Consider the following 12,535-nt stretch of genomic DNA (forward strand, 5'->3'; position numbering starts at 1 on the left):
GATATATTTAAGTGTATACAATAATAATCCATTCGAATATCAACTGGAAGGAAATAGAAAGGAATTTAATAACAGCGACTTAATAAGACATAAGCCACATATAAGAAAACGTACAAAAACAGACCCGGCGTAAACACACTTCTATTGCTCTACGCGTTCGAGTACATTCCTGAGGGCTTGATTACAGCCCACGAAATTTCGCTTTATATTCGATTAATTTTCTTTACATTTATTAACACAAATTCTATTTTATTTACAAAAATTTCCAACGGGCCCCACGTTGGGCGCCAAATGAGACAGGACCTATTCTTTTAATAACTTTTGTTAATTTACATGAATAGAGCCCACACCTAACGCGGTCGGGTCCATGACTGTTAGGGCTCACAAGATTTAAATTTTAATTACAGTATTAACATTTTATGGATTATTCGATATCAAAGATGGGCGCCAACTAATTTCACGTAAATTAGTAACGTTAAATGTAATTATGATTGAATGGAACTCAGGGGTGGGAAGTTGGAAGGACCCATTATTTAATCTAAACAACTGGTTTACTTACGTTCTCAAATGAACAAATTAGATCGGTTAATTCTTTCTGCTTGCTCCTTGAAATAAGATTATTCCTGGGGATAGTATCGTCTTCGCATATGGAACAGGAACTCAGAAGTACGGAATAAGAAGAACGTTACGGATCGATATAAATATGTACTTTCAAATTACTTCGCCGACATCATTTATACAGTATTACTTCCAAATTACTTCGCCGACATTATCTATACAGTATTAATATTCGACTTATTCACGAGACGTTCAGACCAAGAGTGATCGGTCCCGCTTTTCGCCGGCAACCCCTTGCGGTCCGGGAGAGCAAGGGGAAGTCGCCACAGGTAAGGCCGACGTTCATTGGCCCTCGGACGATGTGTAGTTACCGGCACAGCCGTCGAGGTCCGTTCGGCAGTAATGTTAGACCTAGCGCTAAGTTGCCTTATTCTAACGCGAGAATTTAGACTGCGGGACGTTGGGCGCAGAATTTCCTGTTACACTTGTGTGCGTGTGCGTGCGCGCGCGCGCGAGTGTACTCGCAGGATTCTTATCTTAATTCTGTATATTTCGCATCACGTCGTGATAACGAAATAGAGACAAAACTGCAAGATTGTGATAAAAACAAAGGTTATCTTAACGGTTTCAGGAATTTTCAGCTTGCTGCAATTAGATCTCTCGGCTAATTTCTTCCAGGAGTTTCCCACTGATGCATTAAGACACTTAACGGACTTAAAATTCTTAAATATCTCTAACAATCTTATTACCGTAAGTATTCCCGTACATAACGTCTCTTTTATCGTCAATACATGAAAACATTCAACTATTACGTACCTGAAGCCGAATGATTAACTATCGAGGCTTGTTCTTATATATATTTTATACATTGCAATAGAAAAGATAAACATTTAATTCATTATTTTCAATCATACATTATTTTAAATCCATTATATTATAAATTAAATTTCAGAAAGCGATTTTTATTAGGAGTAAATTACAATTTTTATTAGGAGTAAATTACAATTTTTATTAGGAGTAAATTACAATTTTTATTAGGAGTAAATTACAATTTTTATTAGGAGTAAATTACAATTTTTATTAGGAGTAAATTACAATTTTTATTAGGAGTAAATTACAATTTTTTTTGCAGGAAATAGAACGGATACATCTGTTAAGCTTGAACGAGTTGCAAGTATTAGATTTGAGCCGTAACAACATAGGTCGACTCGGGATTAATACATTCTCTAATCTTATCGCTCTTATAAGACTAGATCTGAGCTTCAATGCGCTGCGCACGGTACATTGTTGTTTCTAACAAAAATTTGTCACAAAAAGATTAGAAATCAATCTCATAATTTTATTTGTTTTTCCGTAACCCCTTTTTAAACAGCTCCATGTGTTTTACATTAATACTTCCATGATTAAGACGATAAATATCACTATATGCTCCAGTGGTCGAATTGGTAAAGATGCCCGGCACGGATTGGAGAGAGGTCCAGGTTCGAATCCTGGCTGGGATAATATTTTGTGCAATAAATTCTTTACAGTAATTTAAAGATGTTTATTCGCATCAAGAAGTTAAATCGATTATTGATTTAAGTATGTTGAATTTACTCTTCCAATGAAAAACTGTGTTTCTAGACCAAGAAATAATCGGCGATTGCTAAACAAATAACAATGGCCAAATTTCGAGCAAAAATAGGTGTTAACATTTATATATTCAAAATACAATAGTACAATCGAATTATTTCGTTTTTTGTTAATCGGCGATTATATATTTTTCCATCTGTTTGAGTGGAAAAAAGTATATAAAGTTACACAAAAATATCATTACGCTACAAAGATCTAACTTGACCGAAGAGGACATATCTCTATTTACTTATGAGAAATTGGTTTATATCTTTTTAGATGTACATTTACACTAAAAAAAAATTAGGGGATTACTTTTTCTCAGTAAATTTTTGCCCATTTTTAAACTGTAATTACTCAGCGAATAATTAAAAAAATTTATTAATTATTAATAATTAAAAAAAATTGAAAAGGGTTTTGCGGGGCAAACTCTCTACTATAAGGTGCTTTTGTTTAATTTTTACTCAGTTTAATACTTAAAAGCGAGTTCAGCTTTGAATAAGGACGTATTTAAGATATCCAAAATCTTCAAATTTGCAGTCTTCCACTGCCTAACAAAAAAATTGGCTAACATAATCATTAATACTATCTCAAAGTAGAGACTTTGCTCTTTCAAATAAAAAAAACTTTGTTCTACGATTGTTTAACGAGATATCGCAATTTAAAGTAAACCCTGTTTTTTTTTATTCCGGCACGATACCGCCAGCATTTGCGTAACCCGATGTGTATCATGGGGAGGTTACTCGGTCAGATTTTGCACATCATGTATGTATGTGTATGTGTATGTGTTGGTGTGTACATGTTATGTGTGTACATGTAGAGGTTTTTTTTAGTAAGAAGTGTTGCCACCTCTTCGCCGTATTACTGTGCGTAATCTTGATTTCATATTGATGCATTTTTTTTATATCAGATTGAGAAATTTTATTCCAAATTTGACGCAGTGCCTCTTCAATCTGATGTAAAAAATTGCATCAATATGAGATCAAGATTGCACGAAGTGATACGGCGAAGAGGTGGCAATACTTTTCTTACTAAAAAAAAACCTCTACATGTGCACACATACACATGTACACATATACGCATACATACATGATGTGCAAAATCCGACCGAACAACCTCCCCATGGTGCACATCGGGTTACGTAAATACCGGCGGTAAGTGTTGAAATCATAAAAAAATAGGGGTTACGTTAAATTGCGACATCTCGCTAAATAATCGGCGTAGGAAAAAGTTTTTTTTTCATTTGAAAGGGCAAAGTCCGCACTTTGAGATGGTTAATAATTAATAATTATGTTCGCCAATTTTCTTGTTAGGTAGTGGAAAACTGCAAATTTCAAGATTTTGGATATCTCAAATACGTCCTTATTCAAAGCTGAACACGCTTTTACGTATTAAACTAAGTGAAAATTGAACAAAAGCACTTTATAGTAAAGTTTACCCTATAAAATCCTTTAAAAAAATTTTTTTACGTTAATTAGTCGCTGAGTAATTACAGTTTAAAAATGGTCAAAAATTTACCTAGAAAAAGTGGGCCCCTAATTTTTTTGAGCAGTGTATATATTCTAGTAAAATTTATTTTAAAACATTATTTTCTTAGATGTAGGGGAGACCGGGGCAAACTCAACATGATTTTTTCAAAGCCAATTTTCAACAATTAATAAAAATTTTTAAGCAAATTCAATGATACACATTTAAAGATTGTTCTTTCAGGTACAAAATTGCTTCAGGAAATTTTGCTGTACGACGCTTTGTTTTGCCCCCAGGAAAGGAAAAGTGACGCAAAGACAAATTTTCAAATTGAAAAATGCCGGAGCAAACCCGACACTTTGCCTGATTGACACAATTTGATCTGGAATTTATTTTTTATTGTCTGAAAATAAAAATACATTGTTTATCATGTATTTAGAAAGTACAAAAGTTCGGAATAAAGTAAAACAGTTATTGGAAATAATGAGAACAAAAATTGTTGAACTTTCAATTACCTTCATCTAAACTCATGTCTGAAAAACAATTAATGCAGGTAAACTCGCGATCGGACGTGCGCACACATTAGTCATGAGCCATACGGCTGCATGACAAGCATCGTTTGTTATTGGGAGCCGATGAAATAGCGTGGTGTCAACTTTGCCCCGGACGTCATTTTTCACTTTTGTCACTCCAAAAACATGAAAATTTTAAAAATATGCAAAAACTATTATCAGATTCATACAGAGCATCAAATTTCCCATCAAAATCACTTACATATAGGTTCGCAAGAGTAAAGCTTGATGAAAGGGTAGAAATTATCGAGAGATCAGAAAAATTACTTTTCACCATCAAAAACGCTTATGTCGCGCTAAAAATTACACCATAACTCAAAATGTCACCAAATTCCAACAAGTTGACATTACTGAAACATAAAAACGCATTTATAGTAAGAAAGGCAAGTTTCTACGATAGATTTAAATTGGCAAAAAGCCTAGTGTCAAGTTTGCCCCGGTGTCGAGTTTTCCCCGGTCTCCCCTAAAGATAAGAATAATAAAATATCAATACTGATATATTATAATTTCTTTTGAAATATAAAATATATTATTACATTAAATATCATATAATTTTATATTAATTATTACAAATATAAATTTATATTTATATTTGTAATAATTGTAAATTAATTAATGTTTATATTTATTTTGAATAAAAAAATAATAATTTTGCATACATATTTATTTATGTTATTCTTATATAAATCTATATTACACTTTATGTATTTTTTATTACAGATCGAAGAATCGTCTTTCGAGGGTTTGACAAAACTGAAATGGTTATCTTTGCAAGACAACAACATTCTATTAGTGCCAGCTTCGGCCCTCACACAATTACCATCTCTGGCGCATTTGCACGTGCAATTCAATCGCATCGCCGCACTATCTAGTGAACTAATTCGTGCCACATCAACAAATCTTATGACCTTGGGTCTAACACGCAATCTAGTTCGCGAAATACCACCTAGATTGTTCTATAACTTTGAAAATCTCATCAACATTGAGCTCTCTGGCAACATGCTGTCTATTATTTCGCAAAATATGTTTGCTGGTCTAGAAGACACTTTGCAAAATCTTGATATATCGTATAATCGATTGACGGCCATCATCGAATTACCATTAAGAAATTTAGTTTCACTAAACTTGGCGGGTAACCAATTAAAACGAATATCACCGGATACTTTCAAGTATTTGCATAGACTGCGGTATTTAAATCTCAGTAATAATCCCTTGTATGGCGGTTTTCCTCCGATATTTCCTTCGTCTTTGATCGATCTTGACATATCTTACACAGAGCTCAAAATTTTACCATCGGTGTTGCTGTTGAATCTTGAATCCCTAGAAAGGATTTCTCTAGCTAGCAATCAGCTACAAGAAATTGACGAAGGCACTTTCCAGTATCTCTATAATCTCACGACAATCGATCTCTCGTACAATGCCATTGAACATATCGATAACAATGCCTTTGTTGGTCTCATAAATCTTTATTCGTTAAATTTGCGAGATAATAGGCTTACGTCGTTTATCGGCGAACATTTCAACACAGGCACTGGCTTGGAAATCCTTGATTTATCGGACAATCGCATCAACCAGTTATCGCAGACAGCTTTTGCAATTCATCCGAGGCTCAGACAACTCAATCTTTCAGGCAATAGGTTTGTTCAATTTTCCAGTGATTACGTCAAGTCACTACAGTTCTTGGAATGGTTAGACCTATCCAGGAATATGCTGCGCCACGTGAACGAATTTGCCTTCTCACAGATGGGAAGATTGCGTGATCTGGATCTTTCTGATAATAAAATTGAATCGGTATGTAAAAGATTATGATAGATAATGAAAAGAATTTAAAATAATGTGGCAATTTTTGTGAGTTTTAAAACAAAGAAAAAAAGTGTGCAAGTAGAAACCTGCACATTGCTTCCTCATAGTTTTTAAGTGGGTAAGTAGAAACTTGCACATTGCTTCCTCATAATTTTTAAGTATGCAAATTATAAATTTGAACATTACTTCCTCACAATTTTTAAGTATGCAAATTATAAATTTGCACATTGCTTAATCAACATTTTATTTCGCTCATAAAGCTTTCTCTATGAGGAAGCCTGTTTCTTTATGCATAATTATTAGTAGATATTTATTAATTTGGCTTCCTCATAGAGGAAGCTTTATGAGCGAAATAAAATGTTAATTAAGCAATGTGCAAATTTATAATTTGCATACTTAAAAATTGTGAGGAAGTAATGTTCAAATTTATAATTTGTATACTTAAAAATTATGAGGAAGCAATGTGCAAGTTTCTAGTTACCCACTTAAAAACTATGAGGAAGCAATGTGCAGGTTTCTACTTGCGCACTTAAAAACTATGAGGAAGCAATGTGCAGGTTTCTACTTGCACACTTAAAAACTATGAGGAAGCAATGTGCAAGTTTCTACTTGCATACTTTTTTTATTGTGATAAAGCTTTATTGCAACTAATATCTGTTATACTAATATATGTTATACTCTTACAAAAATCAATTAAATAATTAATGTTTTTACTAAAATGATCCCTACTAATTACGGATATATCTTATTTCCATTTTGTTCAATACCAACCTTCTTTTAATAATACTTTATATAAAATTACATGTATAACTTATACATGTAACTTTTTAAGCAGAAATCGGTAACCCCTTCACCGGTCCTCGCAAAATTCAAAACAACCTTCCTTTAATAATACTCTATATAAAATTACATGTACAACCTTATATACTTTTTAAGCAGAAATCGGTAATCTTTTCACCGATCCTCCAAATTCAATAACAATCTTCCTTTAATGATACTCTATCCATAAAAAAACTTAGGGTAGACCGAGGCGAATCGGATCAATATAAGTTTTAAGACAGTTTTCGTTAGTGTTTTATTTCAAACGAGCTATTTTATCGTGCTAATTAGTAATCCAATTCGCCTCGGTCTACTTAATACATTTTTATATAATAAAAATAGTATAAGGACCCTCGAAATTAAAAATATAAATTGGAAGAGGCTGTAATGGTCACACGCGGTTCTTAGTGCATAGTATCAATATCACTGATTTATTGTTCAATTACATCCATCCGTACGTTTCGGCTCCAATTTGAGCCATCTTCAGCGGTATAATATTAAAGAGTATAAAATAATAAACTATTCTCCTTTACAACATAGTGAGTTTACTGATTGGAAATTTCACAGAAACATAATAAGACTAAAAGATCCATATCTGTAAAAGTAATTAATTAAGATGTTACAATACGGTCTATTTAAACAATTCTAAGATAACTCACCAAGTAGTCTGGAGAACAAATACATCGCAATAAGTTAGATAAAGAAGTATAAGTATGGTATGAACGTCTGGTAAAAGTATAATCTGTACAATGAGATCCGGAGATTCTGTCGACACGACGCACAAGACTGATATGATCCGATATTACAAGCAGGGGCATGTCTTAAATCAAACATCGGTAAAATAAATTGAAAAAGTGTAGGTCAAAAAAGTAAGAAATAACACATAATAAATATTCAATATATAAAGTAAGAAATAAAAGCTAATAAATATTCAATGTATAAACAATAACACGTGATCTGACGAAAGACAAAATGTATTATGGACATGGTTTACAATTTATTTAAAATAGACACGTATGCATGATGCAAAAACTCTGTATCGGTTTGAGAGTTAAGACTATTCTTTTGTAACTTAATATGTAACATCTCTGAAACTAGTCGCTTTGCTAAAAATTTTTTCCTAAGATTTCAACGTTCTCCCAATCAAATTCATGATCGAAATTTATTCTATGTTCGGTAATGACAGACTGAGTTGTTGTGTTTCTGTGAATATGGTTGCGATGTTCCGAAATTCTCGTTTTTAATTGCCTCAACGTCTGACCAACATATGAAGCGTCGCAATTTTTACATGAAATTCTATACACGAGATTTTTATTTGATTGGGTAGGAAGAATATCTTTCTGGATTTTGATAAAATTCTTTAGTTTATTAAAACTGTAGAATGACAAGTTAACATTCAGATCCGTAACCACACTTTTAAATTTTTCCGATATATTGGAGACATATGGTACTGTAAACCATGTGCTTCGACTTTCTTCGTTCGTGGGTGGAGGTTCGTTCTGTTTTCCAAGAATTGTTTAAATAGACCGTATTGTAACATCTTAATTACTTTTACAGATATAGATCTTTTAGTCTTATTATGTTTCTGTGAAATTTCCAATCAGTAAACTCACTATGTTGTAAAGGAGAATAGTTTATTATTTTATACTCTTTAATATTATACCGCTGAAGATGGCTCAAATTGGAGCCGAAACGTACGAATGGATGTAATTGAATAATTGTTTGAGATCGTGATAATCCGTATCACAAGAAAATCGCTTTCGGTTGCATGTCAGCGCAAGCACGCTTTCGAGAAAATATTCGATTGAAATCGCATTAAAGAAGTCGCAATATTGTCAAGTCATAGCATGGATCTTTTCTTTACTCGCCTTCCGGAACATTCGCTAACATTTCGTTAACAACAAAGTCAAGCTAACAGTTCCCACAAACAAGCAAAAAATCCATGCTATAAACAGCGAGATTGCAAACAAGCAACGATCTCTTCGGATCGCCGAACGAAAATTGTGACGTAGCGGCGATGGCGTGGGCCGCCGATGGTCAATCACCCTCCCGAAATCCGAGCTCCGCGCATGTCAGGCGCGTACGTTTCCGCGCGCGGCCTGTGGCCACCAATCACGCACTCGAGTCCTTTAACAACCTTCTATGTTTGCAAAATGAGATAAAGTTATTGGTGATTAGCTCGGAGAGAGCCTCGTCTCGGAGATAATAAAAGGTTCGCCGCTTAGCCGAGGCCCTCTCTCGCTCGTAGTTCACCCGCAAGTAAACCCGCCTTTATATACCACTTAACACCGCTTTTCGCGTAGCAATTCGCATTCGCTCGCTTAATAGCTTTCGCCGCTTTTGCCGTGCTAACTTCTGTGCGCGCTACCGCTCACGGCATTTCGCCTGAAAAAAGACTCTTGTAAATACTTGTACATATATATATTTCTTTGGACATTATAAACTTTATTCTGTAATTTTGAGTTTGATTTACGTGCGTGTCTTTGTTCTCCTCGTGCTGTCTCTAACCCGCGGACTCTCGAACATTTGTGGTCCTTCGAGCTGGATACTCGCCGGCAACCGCGATTCGGGAGTGCCTAAAACCAAAAGACAGTCATGAACACGGAGAAGAGCGCCCTGCTGACCGGTCAGCGCGACATACAAGGTCGCATTTCCCGGGCAGTCGACAACTTGAAAAAGATGGGCTCAGCCAACATCACCCTCAGCGCCGTGGAAACTCGAATCAGAATCCTCGACGACCTATGGGCGAAATTCGAATCGCAGCACGACATGATACGAGCATGCTACAAGGACGCCTACGAAGAGAGTGAGTACGTCAAATCAGATCTTTTTGACTCGACTGAAATCACTTACGTGCATCAATGAAGCGTGTTGTCGGAATACGCGAGCCGCTTAACGAAAATAACCAAGTCGTCCGCGTCGTCCGAACAAAGCAGCGAACACTCTCCAAAGACCTCGTTGCCTCGCATAAAGTTGCCGCATTTTTCAGGCGCGTATGAAGACTGGCCGTAGTTTCGTGACCTCTTCCAGTCGGTCATCGGTCAAAACTCAGCCATCTCAAACGTCGAGCGTTTCCATTACCTTCGGTCGTGCTTACAAGGTCCAGCTGAAAAATTAATTCGGTCGTTACACGTAACCGGAGACAATTACGACCGCGCATAGGCGATCTTAGGCAAGCACTATGAGAACAAAAAGGAGTTGATACGCTCCAACTTCGCAACGTTCACCGCCGTCGCGAAGATGAAGGGGGATACCGCTGAGGAATTTAGCCGAATTTTCAACGCCGTTACGACCGCTGTAAACGCGCAGGAGAGTATCGGCAGGCCTATCGAGTCCCACGGGATGGACCTCTTCAACCACCTCGTAGTCGAGCCCTTTGATCCGCGCACGCGTCTCGAGTGGGAGTCCTTCATCTGCGACTCCGTCAATCCACCGGATCACACTAAACTCACGGACTTTATAACTAAACGCATACTGACACTTAATGCCGCGAAACCGAAACCCGCATCTAAAGTCTCAGAGTCGTCACGATCCGCGAAAACTCACGTCGCGAAACACAGTTCCGACCCACAGTGCGCGTTGTGTAAAGGAAAGCACACTCTGATGACTTGCAACGAGTTCAAGGCCAAGTCGGCCAATGAGCGCAAATCTTTCGTCGAGACCAATCGGTTACAATTGTCTCGACAATCATCTGATCGCGAAGTGTCAATCGTCAAAGACTTGCTTAACGTGCAAATCTCGGCATCACACGATGCTCCACGAGGCTCAGGTTACCGCGCCGAAACCTGCAGAGGTCAGCGCACTATCCGCAGTGCGTCAAGCCGACGACAGCAAGGCAATTTTTCTTGCAACCGCGCGGGTGATGGTCGCCGATCGCTATAAAGAGCCACACGCCGTGAGAGTTCTCATCGATCAGGGATCCGAGGTGTCGATCATCTCGGAATCTCTGGCTCAACAGCTCCGTCTTAAACGCTCTTACTCCGCCGTGTCAATTTTCGGGATCGGCGGCTCAAAATCGGGATCGACCCGCGGGAAGGTGACAGTGAGCCTCACTTCCAACACGACCGGTCTACAATCTCCGCCGTCGCGTTCGTTCTGCCGCGTCTCTCGTTATATCAGGGCTCGACTACGAGGCGCGCTCCAGCTTGGCCGCACATTCAAGGACTTCCTCTGGCCGACCCGCAGTTCCTGGCCAACAATCCAGTCGAGATACTTTTCGGAGCAGAAGTTTGCTCGGCTATCTTTGAAGACGGCATCCGCAAGGGCGGACCTCAAGCTCCAATCGCACAAAAGACGGTTTTCGGGTGGATCCTCTCAGGGGGCTGCGGTGCAACGGAGGGGCACCGCAGTTCTCTTCAATGCACCGCCGACCACGAGCTGGTCGATCTAGTGCGCCGCTTTTGGGAGCAGGAAACAGACATTTCCTCTCCCGCCGCTCTCACGCCCGAATAGAAAGAATGTGAGGAGATCTTTGTGCGCACCCACGAGCGTACGGCTACCGGACGGTACGTCGTGAGACTCCCGTTCAAGACCACTCCAACGAACCTCGCTGAGACTCGCAAGCCGGCAGAGCGTCTGCTGTCAATCATGGAGCGACGATGTGACCAGGACTCGCGATTCGGTGAGCTCTACCGAGCCTTCATGCAGGAGTACGAAGATCTGCAACATATGACGGAGGTGAGCAGTTCCGAGGACAACGAAGTAGGCAAGTGCTACTTATCACATCACGGAGTGTTCAAAGAGGCCAGCTCCACAACCAAGCTCAGAGTGGTGTTTAACGGGTCGCAACGCACGAAGTCCGGTGAATCGTTGAACTCGCACTTGCTCGTTGGCGCCAACCTCTTGCCGGCGCTCGCCGACGTGATCTCGCGTTGGCGCCGGTACCGCGTAGCCTTAGTGTCGGACATTAAACAGATGTACCGTCAAATTCTCGTGCATCCCAAAGACCGAGGATTCCAGAGAATCCTATGGAGACGCAAGGTGACCGAGCTGCTGCGCGAACTGCTCTTGAACACGGTGACGTACGGCCTTGCGTGCTCGCCGTTTCTCGCAATCCGATCACTCATACAGCTAGCCAACGACGAAAAATCGCGATATCCGCAGGGCGCCGTTGCACTGCTCGAGGATCGCTACGTCGACGATGTCCAGACTACAATACCCGCCGCGATCGCGTTGCAGACAGAACTTCGCGAGCTCTGCATGGCGGGCGGGTTTCCGCTTTGGAAGTGGTCGTCGAACTATGAGGAAGCCTTAACGGGCATTTCCTTGGAACACTGTCTGTTTCAAGAACCGCACTCTTGGCAGAGCAAAAGCCAGACCACGTTGGGCCTCCTGTGATACCCGAGCGAGGACTGTTTCGCGTTCGCGATACACCCGCGCACGATCACACAATACACGAAACGACGCGTTCTCGCGGAAACCGCACGTCTCTTCGACCCGCTGGGATGGCTCGCTCCGGTTATAATCCGCGCCAAAATCCTAATTCAGTCCGCATGGCTGCAGCAGCTGGATTGGGACACTCCGCTCCCTTCCTCCGACGCTCACCGCTGGGAGCTCCTCTTCAAGGAACTTCCCTTGCACGAAGGCCTCCGCGTGAACCGCTGGCTTGGCACTGGCGCCGAGAACCAGCAATTGGAATTGCACGGCTTCGCCGACGCATCCGAACGAGGATACGCCGCCGTCGTGTACCTCCGCGTCTCTTCAAA

At 39.4% G+C, this 12,535-nt stretch overlaps 1 protein-coding gene and 1 long non-coding RNA gene across 2 annotated transcripts in view; one reads left to right on the forward strand and one right to left on the reverse strand.

Annotated features, from left to right (window-relative positions):
• Positions 1-12,535, forward strand: part of LOC139778798 (uncharacterized) — a 184,100-nt gene that overhangs the window by 112,097 nt on the left and 59,468 nt on the right. Inside the window, exons 3-5 of the mRNA XM_071716907.1 lie at positions 1,190-1,308; positions 1,691-1,837; positions 4,929-5,999. Of these exons, the coding sequence (XP_071573008.1) occupies positions 1,190-1,308; positions 1,691-1,837; positions 4,929-5,999 (1,337 nt within the window). The remainder of the gene's footprint in view (positions 1-1,189; positions 1,309-1,690; positions 1,838-4,928; positions 6,000-12,535) is intronic.
• Positions 3,862-12,535, reverse strand: part of LOC139778802 (uncharacterized) — a 28,321-nt gene continuing 19,647 nt past the window's right edge. The window contains exon 3 of the long non-coding RNA XR_011719694.1: positions 3,862-4,558. This is a non-coding gene — a long non-coding RNA (uncharacterized lncRNA). The remainder of the gene's footprint in view (positions 4,559-12,535) is intronic.

Source organism: Temnothorax nylanderi, unplaced genomic scaffold (genome assembly GCF_030848795.1).
Source record: "Temnothorax nylanderi isolate EJ_2023f unplaced genomic scaffold, tnyl_v1.0 TNYL_tig0196_pilon, whole genome shotgun sequence".
NCBI classification, from domain to species: Eukaryota; Metazoa; Arthropoda; class Insecta; order Hymenoptera; family Formicidae; genus Temnothorax; species Temnothorax nylanderi.